This window comes from Girardinichthys multiradiatus, chromosome 6 (assembly GCF_021462225.1).
Source record: "Girardinichthys multiradiatus isolate DD_20200921_A chromosome 6, DD_fGirMul_XY1, whole genome shotgun sequence".
Lineage (NCBI taxonomy): Eukaryota > Metazoa > Chordata > Actinopteri > Cyprinodontiformes > Goodeidae > Girardinichthys > Girardinichthys multiradiatus.
The window spans coordinates 21,692,795-21,715,254 of NC_061799.1; the positions used below are offsets into that span (position 1 = coordinate 21,692,795).

The 22,460-nt window shown below is 40.8% G+C and overlaps 1 protein-coding gene across 2 annotated transcripts in view; it reads right to left on the minus strand.

Moving 5' to 3' along the window:
* The window catches only part of LOC124869964 (ephrin type-B receptor 1-B), a 285,573-nt gene that overhangs the window by 92,070 nt on the left and 171,043 nt on the right, over positions 1-22,460 (minus strand). For both annotated transcript variants that reach the window (XM_047368261.1, XM_047368260.1), the window contains exon 5: positions 744-1,079. In XM_047368261.1, the coding sequence (XP_047224217.1) occupies positions 744-1,079 (336 nt within the window). The remainder of the gene's footprint in view (positions 1-743; positions 1,080-22,460) is intronic.

A 22,460-nucleotide genomic window follows, 5' to 3' on the forward strand; every position in this document is an offset into this window, starting at 1 on the left:
TTCATTGACTTATAACTCCCATTTTTATACTAAAAGAACATATCAGTATTTCAATTTAAACAGTCTTTCCTCTGAATTGTAACCTGAAGATTAAAACTATGAATATTTATGTTTCTCGAGGGATGACTACCTCTACCACTATTTTACTAAAATTTATAGAATGTCATATTAGGGTTGTGCATTGGCCTTGTTTCTGTTACAAGATTTGGTGAGCAAAAAGGGCATAAAGGAAAGACCAAAGTTGCAGGGAACCGATTTTGTCCTGACTAAAATTATAAAAAGCTGCATATTGGTTCCAGGCGTGAATTTCACAGCTGTGATTTCAAAGGGGAAAGCAATTACCTTAATCCAGAGAAGGGCTTAGAAAGAGTGCAAATGTGTACACATCACCTAACAGCCTCCCCTCCTCCTTCATAGCCTTCATCATTCACTGGGAAGTAGACATGAAGGCTGCTAAACCATGAAATGTGACTGAAATGCACATAGTGCCATATTATGCTTTTTGCAGGCAGAATGATTCACAGTAGCAAGTGTCCCATAATAGAAAATTTGCAATTTCACAAATGCAAAATGAAATACAACTATATACAACTATGGTTGGATGGAAGCTCTTCTACTGACAAGCATGAAAAAATAAAATAGTGTGAGTCAAATAAGTCATTAATTTCTATTTAAGATATAATTCAATAATGTAGATGTTATAATCAAATAAGCAAAATTATCATGAAACTTTAGGTACTCACCAGCCTGGTTGGTGGTGATGTCTATGGTAACATGCTGTGCTGGGTATGGGCTCTTGTTGCTGACACCGTTGACAGCTTGTATCTCAAAGCTATAGAGAGTGTGAGCCAACAGGTTACTGATGAAGACCCTGGTCTCTGTCAGACCCAGCTGTCGAGGAACAAAGTCCACGTTGTCATCGCAGTGGGAACAGGAGCGTCGGTCAGCTCGGCACTTCTTGCACACTATGTTGTAGACAACATCATCCCGGCCACCAGTTTCCCTGGGAGAATGCCACTCCAAAATCACTGAGGTCTCATTCACAATAGAGATCACATTCCTTGGGCTGGATGGAACACCTGGAAATATAAAGCAACAATATAATCAATTAATCATTTATTTTCTTTTGACTGTTTTTAGTTGTGACACTCTTAGAATTTGTAAAAAAGTTTAGAATGTAACACCTTTTTAAATTCCCTTTTTCCACCTCTGGAGTTTAATCCTTGATTAATTAAAAGTCCAGATATTATAATTTATAGCCAAATACATTACACTGAAACTTTCCATTGCATTTTTAAACAAATAAGAATTACACTTTTCAGACTTAAAAAGAACCTCTGAAGCAATTCCCTCTAAAAACAGATATGCACTTTCATATTTGGATATCGTGTCATCTGGGAACTGGACTATCTATTTCTGTAAACAGAAAACAGGTTGTTTTCTTAACAAAAGAAACATTCCTATTGGCAATAAGTCAAACTGATTTGTGGCCACTTATTGGGAACACAGAAAATGGACAAATTAAGGACATTTACTTTGTGCAGGAAACTTGCGTGATCTGGTCAAGAGGTTGGATTTCTCCTCATCCAACAAAAAAAGCACCTTTGGTAAAAACACTTTTTGCAAAAGGATAATGAAATTGGAATCTTGGCTTTTAGGTAAGCATCAATGTAAGGTTATGGGACAAGGGTGCAACACAGTTCATGCCATGGCTTCTACAGATACAGTAGCTTGAGCAGGAAGTCTGCAGTCAAATCATTGAAGTGATCAGGGCATACATTTTCTCAGATAAGAAAACATGTTTAAATGTAGTTTTTCCTTTTTGTATTCTCTGTCACTAAACAAAATCTATTTATGTATGTGGATCATGATATTAATTAAATAAATAACCACCATCTTCAAATATTCCTCCTGTATGTTTACCTACAATATTTAATGGAAGCAGCAACTCATATTTAGCCTTAGATTTAACTGTCTTTTTTAAGCCCAAAATCTTATAGAAAACATTTGCTGTAGATGTAGAACACAGTTTGAGTGAGACATTTACTGTAAGAGTCAGTAAAACAAATCAGGCTATTCTGGTGACATGGTTGTTGGTAGAAACATACTCACACACACCCATGTGCACCTGAGTATCAATGCATGTCAGAACTTGAGCATTCTGTCTGAAAGGTGACAATATTTTAGATTTCAAGTTGTCATTCATTTGTTGTTTAATTTCTTGGGTGGAATGCTCGTCTGTAAGGTCACCAAGCTACCGCTCATTTTTTGTGATTTTCTCTTCCTTACAGGGTAAATTGCCATGTGAATCCTCACCTCATAACCTCCGACTTTCTGTAAATGGAAGACTTTTCTTCCACTACTTTTGTTTTGGGTGGTCACTGTGTTATACATTGATTTGTGGTTATGTACATGATCTTCACATTTTTTACTTATTTTTTTATTTTGGACAGAGAAATGAGTATAAGTATTGTGAACTACAAGCTAAAAACAATTAACAAACAAACATTGTAAAGAAAATGCCAATTGGCCATTATATAAAATTTTTGGTTTTTTCTCAGTTCAGTGCCATTGAATTATAACCAATTCCGTTACCGCTTTGCTTATAGATCTTTGGTTAAAAGATTATTCACTTGTTTTTGTGTTTTACCCAGTGTAACGCGCTTTCTGATGCCCTCTTTTTGTGTAGAAATGAATGACTGATTAACTGACTGAATGGTGTGAGCCAAAGTTAAATCTATCAATGTCTATCACTTTTGGTTCTTGAAACATTTTTTTGTAAAACTCGCATTATGGCTAAAGCAAAGATATTCCTCGTATGTGAAGAAGTGAAAAATAATCCAATCTGTTATATTACTCATTTAAAACACTTTAATAAATATAAGTGCTATTATCAAAATCACTTGTGTGATTTTTCTTAATCTGAAGCGCAATTTAAATGCTAATTTATTCTCTCACATTCAGATATTCTACAGTGCATGTCTATCAAATATTGGGTATTTGCAAAAATGCAGTGTTGCATGAAGTATTCTTATTCAAGTAGCTGTGCAAATTCATGGTTTCATTCATTTTCTTATGGCCCACAGGTAGAGCAGAACCTTAAAAACTATATTAAGAGAGAAATAAATAAATAATGCTACTATTGTTTGGGTTGAGTGGTGGCTGAATATCGGGGTGGAAAAATGGGGGCTTATTCAGCCTCCTGCAATTGCAGTGCGATTTTCTACGAGGTGAAATCTGCTGAAATGGCAGTGAAGAGATTTGCTTAGCTGAGATTCATAGTCCCTCTGGCTGCACAGCAGCAGCTCTTTACTCTCAAATACCAGACAAAGCACAAGCTCAAAAATTGCCTGGTTGGTGCTGCTCAGAAGAATGAAGTAGTCATGGAGGGGTAATGTGTACCAGTTTATCCACTATAAAACTCAAGCTTTTTCATTAACAGAAAAGCTATACTGACATCTTTCTTGATTTACAACATCATTAAATAATTTATGTCAATTCTACAGATGTCTCATCTTCATAACAAACCATGATTTAATTGTCTGTAACTTTATGTATATTTTAATTATAACAATCATGACACTAATCAGATTAATAAGGGAAGAGAACATTTACATATTTGTTTACATTTCAAATATCTGTGCATGTACATCACCCTAGTTAGCAGAAACTAAAACAGAACATGATATTAGCCCACAGAAGAAACTTGAAACAAATATTACTAAATATTATTAAGATTTTGTGGTAAATTACACACGGGTGATCCATATTCAAATGCGATCAGCCAATTGCGAGACTCACCTGCACAGAGGTAATATTGGAGGAATTCATTACTTCATTCAGTGGCTGAGATTTCATATACAAGACACTCTAAAAACATACAATATATAGGACCATATAATTATTTTTTACTCAGGGCAGGTACAAGAGGTGCAATATTCAGAGGTGTCAAGGGTTTCTTTAGTTCAAGAAAGTGATCTCAGATTTGAACCAGAACTCTTTGCAGAAAAGAGTTGTGCTTTTTTGTATTAAAAGTAAGAGCTTAGTGAATGTTGTGTATTGTGTATGTGTATGTCCACAAGCTCTTTTTACGCTGCTGCACACCCATACACACACATCATCTTATTGATAACCTGTCCCTGTCAGTTTGCATGTGTAGATATAGAAGACACAGAGGAATGAAGCACTCTTTCGGTTCTAACTTTGCTCTCTGACAATTGTACAGATTTTTATAGCTGAAATAACAGCATAGGTTTAAACAGAATTAGGATTTTATCAAAGGGGCAAAAGCAACATTGCAGAGTTTTAAAAGTGCCCACTATTAAAAACATTGTCTAAATGGGCAAACTTTTCAAGCTAAACCTTACACTTACAACAACAAATTTAAATATGTAAATGAGAACCACAGTTAGTTTACACTTTTTATAGTTCAGTTTTCAATAAGGGTGAAGTAGCAACAACACACAAATTGTTTCACATAGCTAAAGCTGTTAAAGCTATAACATGTAGGGAATAAAGTTATTAGCAACTTTTAAGAATTATTATTAATAATGGCCAATTATTATCAAACGCTTTAATAACGCTGGAATGATTACTTTAGTCAAACTAAAATCGGGACACCACAGTAGGGTAACAGTGACTGGTTTGGCTATCAACAACTATTAATTAACTATTATAACTATTAATTATTATGCAACAATTATTAGCAAAATTGCACCACCTGATCATCAGGAATTATTAGCCAAACAATGTTCAGTCTCTGTCAGGTATTGTTATAGGACTACCAACCCAGTGCGGTGGTATTATAGAACAATAGATAGAGTGATTTCGTGCATTGGTGTTCTCAAACAACAAGAACTGTATACATATGCAGAATAAACACAAACAGTTACTTTTTAAAATATATACAAGAATTTATGATAATAGAAAATGTTATACATAGACAATAATGCAGCAACAGCACTTTAGCGTGGATATCTATATAAGACAGGACCAGAGCATATTATGAGAAAATGGGATTGTGACAACCTTAGCTCAATAGCTAATTAGAGCAACAATGGATATGTGTCTGTATTTGTGTCTCGGCCATTGATCTATATTAGTGGATAAGACATCACATGACTACGGCATAACACACATGCTCCATTATTATGCACTGAGTCAGGACGGCTGCAGAAGCAGTGTCAGAATTACAGAAAACTGGTTCTTTTTAAAGGCCAATAAAGTTCTATGAATAGAATAACATGATGCTTTGACAGTCTACCTTGAATAAAATTGAGATATATTGGATATAAAATGTAATCTGCAGAAAATTACAGAAACAGTAAGTGATGTACACGGGAATGCCATGAAAATTTTCCCAGTTAAATAAAATAATATAATACAAGGGCTTCAATAATGATATACAGTAATTTATTAGTAGACTTTATGAAGGAAACACAAAATTTGATTTCCTGGATATTTTAGCATTAAACAAATATACATATTTATTTGTATATATATATATATATATATATATATATATATATATATATATATATATACAGGTCCTTCTCAAAAAATTAGCATATTGTGATAAAGTTCATTATTTTCTATAATGTAATGATGAAAATTTAACATTCATATATTTTAGATTCATTGCACACTAACTGAAATATTTCAGGTCTTTTATTGTCTTAATACGGATGATTTTTGCATACAGCTCATGAAAACCCAAAATTCCTATCTCACAAAATTAGCATATTTAATCCGACCAATAAAAGAAAAGTGTTTTTAATACAAAAAACGTCAACCTTCAAATAATCATGTACAGTTATGCACTCAATACTTGGTCGGGAATCCTTTTGCAGAAATGACTGCTTCAATGCGGCGTGGCATGGAGGCAATCAACCTGTGGCACTACTGAGGTCTTATGGAGGCCCAAGATGCTTCGATAGCGGCCTTTAGCTCATCCAGAGTGTTGGGTCTTGAGTCTCTCAACGTTCTCTTCACAATATCCCACAGATTCTCTATGGGGTTCAGGTCAGGAGAGTTGGCAGGCCAATTGAGCACAGTGATACCATGGTCAGTAAACCATTTACCAGTGGTTTTGGCACTGTGAGCAGGTGCCAGGTCGTGCTGAAAAATGAAATCTTCATCTCCATAAAGCTTTTCAGCAGATGGAAGCATGAAGTGCTCCAAAATCTCCTGATAGCTAGCTGCATTGACCCTGCCCTTGATAAAACACAGTGGACCAACACCAGCAGCTGACAAGGCACCCCAGACCATCACTGACTGTGGGTACTTGACACTGGACTTCTGGCATTTTGGCATTTCCTTCTCCCCAGTCTTCCTCCAGACTCTGGCACCTTGATTTCCGAATGACATGCAGAATTTGCTTTCATCCGAAAAAAGTACTTTGGACCACTGAGCAACAGTCCAGTGCTGCTTCTCTGTAGCCCAGGTCTGGGGAATGCGGCACCTGTAGCCCATTTCCTGCACACGCCTGTGCACGGTGGCTCTGGATGTTTCTACTCCAGACTCAGTCCACTGCTTCCGCAGGTCCCCCAAGGTCTGGAATCGGCCCTTCTCCACAATCTTCCTCAGGGTCCGGTCACCTCTTCTTGTTGTGCAGCGTTTTCTGCCACACTTTTTCCTTCCCACAGACTTCCCACTGAGGTGCCTTGATACAGCACTCGGGAACAGCCTATTTGTTCAGAAATGTCTTTCTGTGTCTTACCCTCTTGCTTGAGGGTGTCAATAGTGGCCTTCTGGACAGCAGACAGGTCGGCAGTCTTACCCATGATTGGGGTTTTGAGTGATAAACCAGGCTGGGAGTTTTAAAGGCCTCAGGAATCTTTTGCAGGTGTTTAGAGTTAACTCGTTGATTCAGATGATTAGGTTCATAGCTCGTTTAGAGACCCTTTTAATAATATGCTAATTTTGTGAGATAGGAATTTTGGGTTTTCATGAGCTGTATGCCAAAATCATCTGTATTAAGACTATAAAAGACCTGAAATATTTCAGTTATTGTGCAATGAATCTAAAATATATGAATGTTAAATTTTCATCATGACATTATGGAAAATAATGAACTTTATCACAATATGCTAATTTTTTGAGAAGGACCTGTATATATATATATATATATATATATATACAGTACAGAAGTACTGTATATATATATATAAATATATATATAAAAGTTTGGACACACCTCATTCAAAGAGTTTTCTTTATTTTCATGACTATGAATATTGTAGCTTCACACTGAAGGCATCAAAACTATGAATTAACACGTGGAATTATATACTGAACAAAAAAGTGTGAAACAACTGAAAATATGTCTTATATTCTAGGTTCTTCAAAGTAGCCATCTTTTGCTTTGATTACTGCTCCGCACTCTTGGCATTCTTTTGATGAGCTTCAAGAGGTCGTCACCTGAAATGGTTTTCACTTCACAGGTGTGCCCTGTCATGTTTAATAAGTGGGATTTCAAGCCTTGTAAATGGGGTTGGGACCGTCAGTTGTATTGTGCAGGTGGTGGATACAGTACACAGCTGATAGTCCTACTGAATAGACTATTAGAATTTGTATTATGGCAAGAAAAAAGCAGCTAATTAAAGAAAAAAGAGTGGCCATCATTACTTTAAGAAATGAAGGTCAGTCAGTCCGAACAATTGGGAAAACTTCGAAAGTATCCCCAAGTGCAGTCGCAAAAACCATCAAGCGCCACAAAGAAACTGGCTCACATGAGGACCGCCCCAGGAAAGGAAGACCAAGAGTCACCTCTGCTGCGGACGATAAGTTTATCCGAGTCACCAGCCTCAAAAATCGCAGGTTAACAGCAGCTCAGGTTAGAGAACAGGTCAATGCCACACAGAGTTCTAGCAGCAGACACATCTCTAGAACAACTGTTAAGAGGAGACTGTGTGAATCAGGCCTTCATGGTAAAATAGCTGCTGGGAAATCACTGCTGAGGACAGGCAACAAGCAGAATTGACTTGTTTGGGCTAAAGAACACAAGGAATGGACATTAGACCAGTGGAAATCAGTGCTTTGGTCTGATGAGTCCAAGTTTGAGATCTTTGATTCCAACCACCGTGTCTTTGTGCGGCGCAGAAGAGGTGAACGGATGGACTCTACATGCCTGGTTCCCTGGAGGAGGAAGTGTGATGGAGTGGGGTGCTTTGCTGGTGACACTGTTGGGGAGTTATTCAAAATTGAAGGCATACTGAATCAGCATGGCTACCACAGTATCTTGCAGCAGCATGCTATTCCATCCGGTTTGCATTTAGTTGGACCATCATTATTTTTCAACAGGACAGTGACCCCAAACACACCTCCAGGCTGTGTAAGGGCTATTTGACCAAGAAGGAGAGTGATGGGGTGCTGCGCCAGATGACCTGGCCTCCACAGTCACCGGACCTGAACCCAATCGAGATGGTTTGGGATGAGCTGGACCGCAGAGTGAAGGCAAAAGGGCCAACAAGTGCTAAGCATCTCTGGGAACTCCTTCAAGACTGTTGGAAAACCATTTCAGGTGACTACCTCTTGAAGCTCATCAACAGAATGCCACGAGTGTGCGTAGCAGTAATCAAAGCAAAAGGTGGCTACTTTGAAGAACCTAGAATATAACACATATTTTCAGTTGTTTCACACTTTTTTGTTCAGTATATAATTCTACATGTGTTAATTCATAGTTTTGATGCCTTCAGTGTGAAGCTACAATATTCATAGTCATGAAAATAAAGAAAACTCTTTGAATGAGAAGGTGTGTCCAAACTTTCTGTCTGTACTGTATATATACTCGTACTCGTACTCATCATCTTCCGCTTTATCTGGGACTGGGTTGTGGGGGCAGCAGACTCAGCAGAGACGCCCAGACGTCCCTCTCCCCAGATACCTCCTCCAGCTCCTACGGGGGAGTCCAAGGCGTTCCCAGGCCCGCCGAGAGATATAGTCCCTCCAGCGTGTCCTGAGTCATCCCCTGGGCCTCCTCCTGGTGGGACGTGCTTGGAACACCTCCCGAGGAAGGCGTCCAGGAGGCATTCGATATAGATGCCCGAGCCACCTCAACAGGCTCCTCTCGATGTGGAGGAGCAGCGGCTCTACTCCGAGCCCCTCCCGAATGGCCGTACTCCTCACCCTATCTCTAAGGGAGTGCCCAGCCACCCTACGAAGGAAGCTCATTTCATCCACTTGTATCTGGGATCTCGTTCTTTCGGTCATGACCCAAAGTTTATGGCCATAGGTGAGGGTAGGAACATAGACCGACCGGTAAATTGAGAGCTTCACTTTTCGGCTCAGCTCTCTCTTCACCACTACGGACAGGCACAGTGCCCCCATTAGTGTGGCAGCCGCCCTGATCCGTCTGTCGATCTCCCGCTCCATTCTTCCCTCACTCGTGAACAAGACCTCGAGATACTTGAACTCCTCCACTTGAGGCAAGAAATCCCCTCCAACCTGAAGAGGACAAGCCACCCTTTTCCGGTCGAGAACCATGGGGCCCACAGGGAGAGGTGGCGGGCTGGGGTGGGTTTGCTTGTTGCCCCCCAGCTCAGCTGTCTCGTGTTGGGGTTTACCCCAGTGGATGAGAGGGTCGCATCCCTGTGCCTTCGAGTTGGGGAGAGGTCTCTGACTGTCGTTTTGGCCCACGGGCCAGGCGGTAGTGCGGCGTCCCTGTCAGAGTTGCTGGATAGTGCCCCTCCCGGGTACTCCATTATTCTGCTGGGGGACTTCAACGCCCACGTGGGAAACGACAGTGACACCTGGAGAGGCTTGATCTGGAGGAATGGCCTCCCCGATCTGAATCCGAGTGGTGTTTCGTTATTGGACTTCTGTGCCAGTTACGGATTGTCCATAATGAACACCATGTTCAAGCATAAGGGCGTCCATCAGTGCACTTGGCACTACGACACCCTAGGCAGGAGGTCGATGATCGCCTTTGTTGTCGTATCATCAGACCTTCGGCCGCATGTTTTGGACACTCGGGTGAAGAGAGGGGCTGAGCTGTCCACTGATCACCACCTGGTGGTGAGTTGGATCCGCTGGAAGAGGAGCTGGACAGACTTGGCAGGCCCAAGCGCATAGTGAGGGTCTGCTGGGAATGTCTGGCAGAACCCTCGGCCAAGGATGTATTCAACTCCCACCTCCAGGAGAGCTTTGACCAGATTCCGGGGAATATTGGAGACATAGAGTCCGAGTGGACCATGTTCGCTATGGAGGACCAATCCTGACAAAACTAAAAATAAAAGCAGAAATATATATATTTTGTTTTTCCTTTTCCTTACAAATGCGTTTTAATCAAGAAATGTAACTGTTTTGTTTTTCCTTTTCCTTAAATATGCGTTTTAATCAAGAAATGTAAATGTTTTGTTTTTCCTTTTCCTTAAACATGCGTTTTCATCAAGAAATGTAAATGTTTTCTTTTTCCTTTTCCTTACACATGGCCTTTGTTCTTTTGACATTTCCTTGTCTCTCTTTTTCCTTTACCGTATGCATTTCTGCTTCATTATGCAAATGAGGAGGGCTGCCTTCTTCTCTCCAGCTCCTCTCCTATTGGTCAATAGGAAGAAGGAGGATCCATGTGCAGGCCGAGGGTGTGTACCAATTCAAGGGCTGGATCCTTCCAAGTGCGTACTTGTGGGCTGATTACATTACAGGCGGCGCGTAAGGTCTGTCAGATGCTGCCGACAAATGTGTCCTTCTTTTGCCTGATTTGAAGGATGCGTTGTGAGTATCCTTCGCAGTCCATCTTTTCTCATGATTCATTGCGGGTCGAAGCAGTTTGGTCAAACAGGGGCAGCCATGGCGGACCACAGTGGCAAAAGCTGTGAGTAAACTGAAAAATTACACTTTCTGTGACACAAATGAACTTTTACAATGTTTTTAGTGTGGAAATATAACTGTGTAGATGTGAAAAATCTGCTTGATTTATCAAGTCATCGCTTAATTTCAAACGTGCTCCGACGTGTTTGGAGTTTTCCGCTCCCACTGTAGTAACTGCCGGTTTGCTTCGCCAGCCCTACCTCCGCGGGGCGAGTTAGCCCGGTAGAGATCTGAACGGACTATCGGCACTGAGCTCCTGCTGCCTGTCATCACAGTGAACGTTAAACACAAGTGATTTTTAACAGTTTATGTTAGTGTTATTTTAATGTATTGTGTCATTTGTTCATGTAAGTCGATTTGACATTACAGGCAATATTAAAGTTAACCTGAATAAATGGACGATTTTATGTGATCCTACCGTATCGCTGGAGAGTGTGATTGAGAATAAATAAGCTTTTAAATATTCATTTTTGATGAAGAAATGTGCTATATGTGTTTCTAAAAGTGATTCCAGGTACAGCTGAAGAGAAATACACTTTCAAATGCAAGCAAATCTCAGTAAAGAAGTGAAAAGTTCGAAAGAGCTTGTTTTAGGCATTTGCATAGAAATATTTTAATATGTTCTGCAAATTAAGACAAATGTAAAATTTTTAAAAAAGACTTCTTTTACACTGATATTAAGCAAGATGGTTTTTTGTTTTGGGCCAGTTTATTAAGCTTAGGGGTGAGAACCACCACCTTTTTACTGGAGCTAAAAACTTGGAGGTACAATAACAACATTCTTTGCAGTCAGTTTCTGTCCAGTTTCAAAAACTCCTATCTTTCTAACTTTCATAAATATCCATCCAGTGATTAACATACTTCTTTCGGTTTAGGACAATTCTGGAGAAGATGGACCAACTGGGGAAGGTCACCCCCTTTGCAGACCAAAACAATGTGGGACAATTTGAAAAAAAAAAAAAAAAGAATTTAGAGTATGTTCAGAAGTTCTCATGTCACACACAAATAAAAAAAAATATTTCTAAAAGTCTTGTTGGTTTCTCTGTTTAGTCATTTTTTTTTTTTATTCCATCTAACTTTAGGATTGTAAGTATCCAGGGTCAGGAGAGGGAGTCAGTGAAAAGTCCACTGCTGCTACTTGGCCCTGGTTTTTCCTTATGGATGAGGTGTTGGGACAGAGGCACAACACTTCCTGTCCTGATTGCCTCCATCCCTGAGGACATTCCAGGGCCAATTGGAGCGGTGGGCAACCAGATGGAGAAGGTAGACAGTGAGCCAGCAGGAAGGGATCAGAAAAGAAAGTGGGACAGAAATGATGGATTTAATCAGGGAGGACATGAGGGCACAGAGAATGGACAGACTGTTTTGCATCTTAGAAAGAATGGTACTGAAATAAGGTACTATATAAGAAATAATATGAAGTTTTGTTCAGATAGTTTCTTAAAGTTTTAAGCTGTTCTAATAAATTTCAATATTGTTTTTGTCACCAATGTATTTTATTTCCATTTGACCTAACAATACATCAACTTCATTTAAATTTCTAAACACAGTTTATTTTGAAAATTACAAATAGCATTTTAAACAGAATGTGGAAAAAAACATTCAAACAGATCAAGATTACAAGACAAAAGGCATAAAATAAAACTATGTACAAGTATTTACAACGGCGACAGCAGGATCAACCTGAGTGACCGGTTCCTGGAAAAACCTCTTGAATAGAACAAGAAGGCAGATGTCTTTCTCAACACAAAGTCTCTGGCGGTGTGGATAAATCTCTCGCAAGGTCAGAGACTTGGATTGGATGCTGCAACTGAGACCTGTGGTTTGTCAAGGGCTGGCTGGACCACATCACTAATCAGGAATGTAATCAGGAATATGCAGAATTAGAATGGTGCTCACAAAATATGACAATTAGTTATACCCCTCAAACATTAATCACATCTATGATATTATACTTGCCTGCATACAGTAGTCATGTTCTGGTGGTGTGTATATATATATATATATATATATATATACATATACATATATACACTGCTGAAAAAAAATATAGGGAAGACTTAAACAACACAATATAACTCCAAGTAAATCAAACTTCTATGAAATCAAACTGTCCACTTAGGAAGCAACACTGATTGACAATCAATTTCACAGCTGTTGTCCAAATGGAATAGACAACAGGGGGAAATCTTTGGCGATTAGCAAGACACACTCAATAAAGGAGTTGTTCTGCAGGTGGAAACCACAGACCACTTCTCAGTACCTATGTTTTCTGGCTGATGTTTTGGTCACTTTTGATTGTTGGTGGTGCTTTCACACTCGTGGTAGCATGAGACGGACTCAACAACCCGCACATTTGGCTCAGGTAGTGCAGCTCATCCAGGATGGCACATTGATGCGAGCTGTGGCAAGAAGGTTTGCTGTGTCTGTCAGCGTAGTGTCCAGAGCCTGGAGGCGCTACCAGGAGACAGGCCAGTACACCAGGAGACGTGGAGGAGGCCGTAGGAGGGCAACAACCCAGCAGCAGGACCACTACCTCCGCCTTTGTGCAAGGAGGAGCACTGCAGGAGCCCTGCAAGATGACCTCCAGTAGGCCACAAATGTGCATGTGTCTGCACAAACGGTTAGAAACTGACTCCATGAGGATGGTATGAGGGCCCGATGTCCACAAATGGGGGTTGTGGTCACAGCCCAACACCGTGCAGGACGCTTGGCATTGGCCAGAGAACACCAGGATTGACAAATTCGCCACTGGCGCCCTGTGCTCGTCACAGATGAAAGCAGGTTCACACTGAGCACATGTGACAGACGTGAAAGACTCTGGAGACACCGTGGAGAGCGATCTGCTGCCTGCAACATCCTGACCGGTTTGGCAGTGGGTCAGTAATGGTGTGGGGTGGCATTTCTTTCCATGTGCTCGCCAGAGGTAGCCCGACTGCCATTAGGTACCGAGATGAGATCCTCAGACCCCTTGGTAGACCATATGCTGGTGTGGTTGGCCCTGGAGATCCCTTAGGAGACCATCCGCCGTCTCATCAGGAGCATGTCCAGGCGTTGTAGGGAGGTCATACAGGCACGTGGAGGCCACACACAATACTGAGCCTCATTTTGACTTGTTTTAAGGACATTACATCAAAGTTGGATCAGCCTGTAGTGTGTTTTTCCTCTTTAATTTTGTGTGTGACTCCAAATCCAGGCCTCCATTGGTCAATAAATTTGATTTCCATTGATGATTTTTGTCTGATTTTGTTGTCAGCACATTCAACTTTGTACAGAACAAAGTATTCAATGAGAATATTTCATTCATTCAGATCTAGGATGTGTTATTTGAGTCTTCCCTTTATTTTTTTGAGCAGTGCACATTTTTTTTTATACACAAGATATAATTTAGTTAATGTTGTATGATTTTTAATATGTCCCTTTATCAAGACTTAATTACTAATGTTCACAGACGTTTGCCATCCAGTCTGACTGAGCTTGAGCTGTATAAATATATACATATATATATATATAGAGAGAGAGAGAGAGGAAAATAAGTATTTGAACACCCTGCAACTTTGCAAATTGTCCCACTTAGAAATCATGGAGGTGTCTGAAATTTTCATCTGGTTTGGGGACCAGTGGATTTCGTCTCTTCTCTTTGCGGATGACGTGGCCCTGCTGGCCCCCTCTAGCCAAGACCTACAGCATGCGCTGGGGTGGTTCACAGCCGAGCAGCCATATATATATATATATATATATATATATATATATATATATATACAAGGGTTGGACAACGAAACTGAAACACCTAGTTTTAGACCACAATAATTTATTAGTATGGCGTAGGGCCTCCTTTAGTGGCCAATACAGCATCAATTCGTCTTGGGAATGACATATACAAGTCCTGGACAGTGGTCAGAGGGATTTTAAGCCATTCTTCTTGCAGGACAGTGGCCAGGTCACTACGTGATACTGGTGGAGGAAAACGTTTCCTGACTCGCTCCTCCAAAACACCCCAAAGTTGCTCAATAATATTTAGATCTGGTGACTGTGCAGGCCATGGGAGATGTTCAACTTCAATTTTATGTTCATCAAACCAATCTTTCACCAATCTTGCTGTGTGTATTGGTGCATTGTCATCTTGATACACAGCACCGCCTTCAAGATACAACGTTTGAACCATTGGATGCACATGGTCCTTAAGAATGGTTCGGTAGTCCTTGGCAGTGACGCGCCCATCTGGCACAAGTATTTGGCCAAGGGAATGCCATGATATGGCAGCCCAAACCATCACTGATCCACCCCCTTGCTTCACTCTGGGCATGCAACAGTCTGTGTGGTACGCTTCTTTGGGGCTTCTCCACACCGTAACTCTCCCTGATGTGGGGAAAACAGTACAGATGGACTCATCAGAGAACAATGCATGTTTCACATTGTCCAAAGTCCAAGATTTGCGCACCTTGCACCATTGAAACCGAGTGACCAAAGGTTTGGCTATAGCAGCCCGGCCGTGTATATTGACCCTGTGGAGCTCCAGACGGATAGTTCTGGTGGAAACAGGAGAGTTGAGGTGCACATTTAATTTTGCCATGATTTGGGCAACCGTGGTTTTAAGTTTTTTTGGATACAATCCAGGTTAGCACCCGGACATCCCTGACAGACAGTTTCCTCTTGCGTTAATCCTGTTGGATGTGGTTTGTCCTTTTTGGTGATATGCTGACATTACCCTGGATACCGTGGCTCTTGATACATCACAAAGACTTGCTGTCTTGGTCACAGATGCGCCAGCAAGACGTGCACCAACAATTTGTCCTCTTTTGAACTCTGGTATGTCACCCATAATGTTGTGTGCACTTCAATATTTTGAGAAAAACTGTGCTCTTACCCTGCTAATTGAACCTTCACACTCTTCTGTTACTGGTGCAATGTGCAATCAATGAAGACTGGCTACCAGGCTGGTCCACTTTAGCCATGAAACCTCCCACACTAAAATGACAGGTGTTTCAGTTTCATTGTCATTGTCATATATATATATATATATATATATATATATATATATACATATATATGTACACTGCTCAAAAAAATAAGGGGAACACTCAAATAGCACATCCTAGATCTGAATGAATGAAATATTCTCATTGAATACTTTGTTCTGTACAAAGTTGAATGTGCTGACAACAAAATCACACAAAAATCATCAATGGAAATCAAATTTATTAACCAATAGAGGCCTGGATTTGGAGTCACACACAAAATTAAAGTGGAAAAACACACTACAGGCTGATCCAACTTTGATGTAATGTCCTTAAAACAAGTCAAAATGAGGCTCAGTATTGTGTGTGGCCTCCACGTGCCTGTATGACTTCCCTACAACTTCTGGGCATGCTCCTGATGAGACGGCGGAAGGTCTCCTGAAGGATCTCTTCCCAGACATGGTCTAAAGCATCCGCCAGCTCCTGGACAGTCTGTAGTGCAACGTGACGTTGGTGAATGGAGCGAGACATGATGTCCCAGATGTGGTCAATTGGATTCAGGTCTGGGGAACGGGTGGGCCAGTCCATAGCTTCAATGTCTTCATCTTGCAGGAACTGCTGACACACTCCAGCCACATGAGGTCTAGCATTGTCCTGCATTAGGAGGAACCCAGGGCCAACCGCACCAGCATATGGTCTCACAAGGGGTCTGAGGATCTCATCTCGGTACCTAAGGAAGCCAGGCTACCTCTGGCGAGCACATGGAGGGCCGTGCAGCCCTCCAAAGAAATGCCACCCCACACCATTACTGACCCACTGCCAAACCGGTCATGCTGAAGGATGTTGCAGGCAGCAGATCACTCTCCATGATGTCTCCAGACTGTGTCACGTCTGTCACATGTGCTCAGTGTGAACCTGAGGTCATTTTGTAGGGCTCTGGCAGTGCTCCTCCTGTTCCTCCTTGCACAATGGCAGAGGTAGCAGTCCTGCTGCTAGGTTGTTGCCCTCCTATAGCCTCTTCCATGTCTCCTGGTGTACTGGCCTGTCTCCTGGTAGCGACTCCAGGCTCTGGACACTACGCTGACAGACACAGCAAACCTTCCTGCCACTGCTCGCATTGATGTGCTATCCTGGATGAGCTGCATTACCTGAGCCACTTGTGTGGGTTGCAGAGTCTGTCTCATGCTACCACGAGTGTGAAAGCACCACCAACATTCAAAAGTGACCAAAACATCAGCATAGGTACTGAGAAGTGGTCTGTGGTCCCCACCTGCAGGAAGGTGGAGTAAACTGAATCTGCTATCCAGTTTCTGGGCAGCTGCTCCTCATCTGATGATGCCTCATTTGACTTACTTAACTACACCAAAACACAGAAAAATTCACACCATAATTATTATCAAGTCAATGTACAACAATTAAAATATAGTCAAATATTTTACCTCTGAAGGTGCTTTGCTTGCCAGCTGCTTCTTCAGCTCATCTATCACATGGTTTGCTGATTCTTTTTCTGCCAAAATTATAATTCAGTTTTGTATTTTTATAACAGACATGCAATAGCATCACTGTTGATGATGATTTAGTACTAGTTGCAGAATAAACTGCACCACTGATTCAGAAATGTGCAAATAAAAAAGAAAAATCACGTAAGTTAAGGACTTGACCAATCATTAAATGTATTTAATTATCTGCGGATACTAATCAGGCTTAAAGAGACTCAGACGGTCTTAGTATTGTGCCAAGTTCATGTAACTGATAACAAGAACATGTTTTTTTATAATTTTAAGGATTTATAAAATAAGCAAATTACTAAGATTGGCATAATTATCTAAAAGGGGGTAAAAACAGGAGAGCTACTACTATTTTAAACAAGTTCATTTCTTTACTAAGTTTTATGCACACCAAAAATGATAAAGGAATGTCACTTCTGTTCCGAATTACAGTAAACTGGAGTCATACGGTGTTATTTATCCAGACAGCTACCTTTTTTGTTTGAACTTCATAATCCTCCTCTTCCACATCTTTCCACTTGCTGTTTGGCTTCCTCTTCCTCTTGAGTGCTTCTTGCCAGATGTCTTCACCCTTTATAAAATCCTATCTCTTCTTGCAGAGATCACTGTAGTTGTCTGTGTAAGAAATGTGGTCAAATAAAAAGCCTGACTGGGATTTTAAAAGCCTAAAACATGTAAAAACGGACGAGAAACTACAGGCTAAATGGCAACATAGTTGTGCGTACTTGACTTCACGGACATACGCGTGGACTCAAAGCGGACGTCCGCTGGACATGTCCGCGCAATTGCAATTTTTACGCATAAGTGGTGTTACAAAATAAAACTGCTTGATGGGGAAAAAGTCTCTACATCGAACTGTTTTAACCTTGCCACCAGTCGCGAGTTTGCACAGCATCACTGCCACTGTGCGTCCCACTGATAGTTGTATTCCCCTTCTTAATCCCTATAATGGCCTTTAACACCACCTTCTTTTATTTTTGTTTTTCCATAGCTACACGGCAAATTAGCTTTGTCTCCATGTCTGATGACACCATGGCAAAAGTGTGGGAAATGAAGGAATTTGTCACCCAAAATTGTACGCTTGACTATGAAACCTCAAACGTCCATGCTACTGACAGTACGCCTGACCATGCGCTGCCCTTAAGCCTGTAGGTCAGCCATTATTGAAATGGAGTTTAAAATTGTAATATTAAATTATATCTATATTTATTCAGTAAATTTCAGTACCTATTTTGTTATCTATTTTGAAAAGGACTAACCTTTTGAAAAAAAAAAAAAACTTTGCATCACGCATGCTAGCTTGTAGATTAGCTTTTTTCAAATCTATACAGTATAACTGGCTTTGAGCGACAGGTGAAATTAATGATATCAAGGTAACTGGGAAGCAAAAACTTAAAAACTTACCACCAAACATTAAAACCTTTGCTGGGAAAAAGGTTGGACCACCTTTTTTCTGCCTTTAATGTCCCACTTTACCTTTATCCATCCATCTTCTTCCAGATTAGGGAATTGGGTGATTAATTTTGGACATTGTTGCTGGTCGTCAGTACTTATCCACAAAGTTTTCCCGATTTCCACAGTCTTGTCCTGTGGCAAATGCCATTGTGTTATATCTGAAAATTACGTTTTAGGTATGTCTTTTTCTTCTTCTGTTCAGAACAGGAGCGGGCTTTTTTTATTTTTGGAGAACGAGCCAGTTTGCTGCGGTGGGCGGGAATTTGAAATGGGTAGGAAGGCGGGAACATGAACGGGAAGTGCAACACTCTTACGTAATTGTGGGGGCTAGAAGAAGACCTCTGGATTAGCTCACTAGAGCTAACATGGTGAAACGCTGTGGACCTTATCAAAGACATTTGGAGGATTACAGGGCAGAGATTCCAAGGAGTACAAAGTACAGATGGAAAATAAAAGTAAGTAACAGATAATAAATTAAGAATGCAATGATTACTTAATGTAAGCTAACTGCTTACATTACTTACCATAGTTGTTGTAGTTTCCATGTTGGCGGTGTGACGTTATTGTTAAGAAATTTCCATGTGTTTAGCATTGCATTAAATGGCTTTTTCCAGGTGCATATTTGTATTTTGGACTGGTTTAATATCGTTACAAGAACACTGGTTAATTAAAATGATCATGTACTATTATGTTCTATTTACATGAATGTATTTTTTAATGTATTAATTAATTTTTATTTTTATTTTAGTTGAGAAACTTGGAGTTGAGAAATTTTTTTATATGTAATTTGCTTCTACAAATATTTATAGTAAAAAGTTTGCAATGTGGGCCACCAATTCTTGGGGAAAGGTTGAGCGTGGTTTTGTTTTCAAAAGCAATAGCTACTTTTGCACACCGTACAGTCTCATTTGGAGGCATCTTTCCAAAAAATGTTGGGATTATTTTATGTTAAAAATGCACTCAGTATACTCAGGACTAATACGACTTGAGTTATAATTAGGCCCGAGCAGTTAAACTGCAAGGGCCTATTGTAATCGCTCGAATTCTTATTCTTTTTTCCGGGGACTTTTGGCGGGGCAATATGGGGACTTTGCCATGCCCCAAAACTCACCAAATTTTACCCAAAATTGTCCCCCGCGTGAAATTTTTGTTCTTTAATGTCGTCGTCAGTGGGCGGGTTCATATTTGGTCTACATGCAGTTAAGGGATGGGGGATTAAAAGTTATCAAAATCGTGAGTTTTTGGCCATGTTTAGGGGGTGTGGCCGGGGCACGAACTTGGCGTTCGCGCTGAAAGTAAAAAATTGCAATAACTTTCCCAAACAAATTCCAAATCACACCAATGTTGGCAGCAAGGAGGACCTTCGAGTTCCCACAATCCTATGGGGTCATATGCTGACATCATCAAAGCCACACCCCGTCAGAACAGGAAGTCACTTTTTCACTTGGAAAGTTGCCTCTCTGACCCTCTTGACCCAATCAATTTAGTTAGTGGGTCTAACTTCGTTTGAGGCACAGTGTCTTTTCATAAAAGGGCGTGGCCGTGGCAGCGCCGCAAATTCAGACGTCACGCCATGGCCATACGTTTGCCTCTAATTTCCACATAGATCATCTGATCTGCATCACATTCAATGTGATTGATCCTTGTCCAGTCCCCCACAAAGATCTGATGACATATTCGGTGGGCGTGACCTAATTCGTCCACAGCGCCCCCTAGAATATTTCAAAAAATCAGCCCCAAGCCATGCTTTGACCGAGGATTGTGAAATTCGGTACACATATGTCACTTCTTAGGACCTACAAAAAAGTATCTTGGAGCATTGGTCCAAACCCCACAGGAAGTTGGCCATTTTGGATTGAAGTTGCCATTTTGACCCTGTTTTGGCCGTTTCTAACCCGCATATCTGAGCGAACTCCTCCTACAGCTTTTGACTTAGAGACTTGAAAATCTCTCAGTATACTCTTAAGGGATTGGGGATCAAAAGGTATCAAAAGCTTTTTGATACATGAAAGCGTGTGGGCGTTGCCACGCCTCAAAATATGACTTCTTGCCATAAAACACTACATTGATATAGCTCCTACAAGGAAAGTCACAGACAAATGAAACCTTCTGGGATTGATCTGCCTCTAGGCCTCAACAATATTCACTGATCAGATGCTGACATCATCGAAGCCCCGCCCCTTGACAACAGAAAGTGTCCCGTTTTCCTTTACAGAATCAGTGTTTGATGTTCTTCACCTAATCAATGTGAAACTGTCCCAAGTAACAGATAACATGAAGGTCTTAGACAGTCGCCAGTACTTACTGCTTTAGCTGGAGAGTGTGGCTATGATTGCGTGCCGTATTATGATGTCACGCCACGGCCATACGTTTGCCTCTAAATTACACATGCATGGTCCGATTCACTCCAAACTGAATATTCTTGATATTTGTCAGCCCCCAAACAGCTCTATTGGATTACATTTAAATTCAATAGCGCCCCCTAGGACACTTCAAGGGCTATATCTCCCTCATACATCATCGGATCCACTTGAAATGTAGTATACATGATCATGAGTTAATGATGGACATTTTGACGCAGTCAACTGATGATGTCGTTTTAGCCCCACCCACAAACAAACAAGTGAGTGCAGCTTCCATCTGGAAGGTCAGATTTACTCAAAATTTTGAATGTTTTTTGCCAGACTGAAACTCTGCATGACCGAAGATAATATGACATGTTGCTCAAAGTGCCACCTACTGGCGACATGTTTAAGTGACGCGGTGTCATCGTATGTGGCGTGTAGGAGGCGATGCCAGGCTCCTGCGGTCGCTCGACAGCCCGAGTTGCGCTGAGGGGTGCGAGGGCCTTCAAAGCTGCTTGCAGGTTTCTAGTTTACATTTATATTTGAACACTTCACCTTTCCAGTATAGGGCAGAACTACAGAACAACATACAAGATCACATGAGTCAGCCTATTGCTTCCCACAGAGAAGTTAGAGATGGCAACAGTAGGAGCTCCTCCACACCTAGGCTTTTGGATCCTTCTTTTCGACAGGTAAACACAAAATGACACAGTTTTAGTATAAGTGGAAATGTTTATGTCCCAGTTATTACAGGCAGTCCAATCTTAAAATATGCTAGAGCATCTTCTGTTATTGTGCCTGGTTCATACTGCAAGATAATTATGCCGATTTTGGTTTATGGTTGGCAGCTAATGCCAATTCATTCAGTTCATTATCTTTCTGTTGTCAACCTGTAGAATGCCAGGCATGATGATAACATTAACACCGATGGTCACATGAGTAACTCTTCAACCAATGGAGAGGAAGAAGTCAACAATTCAAGCAGTGACGATGAATTCAATAATGAGAACTCTCCCACAACTACCCTGATGGACATGGGCATACAAGAGGTACACTTGTTTTGTTTGGGGGGGCAGGTTTGCTGTAATGGCTGAGTGGATTCATACCACGTAATGGAACATTTAGCTTAATTGTGGTACCGTTTGACCTATCCTTTAGCCTAACCCATGTGTAGACGAATGACAGCATTGTTAGTAAAAAGCAGAAGCTAACGCAAACCAGTTTCAAAATTTCAATCATAATTTTATTGACTACATTTTTAATTATGTTTCATTTGTTCACATATAGAATGATAATAAAGATAATCTAATCAGCACAGAAAACTGGATTAACACTTCCAGCCGTGAAGATGAAGATGAAGGACTCAACCACTACCACTAGCAAAT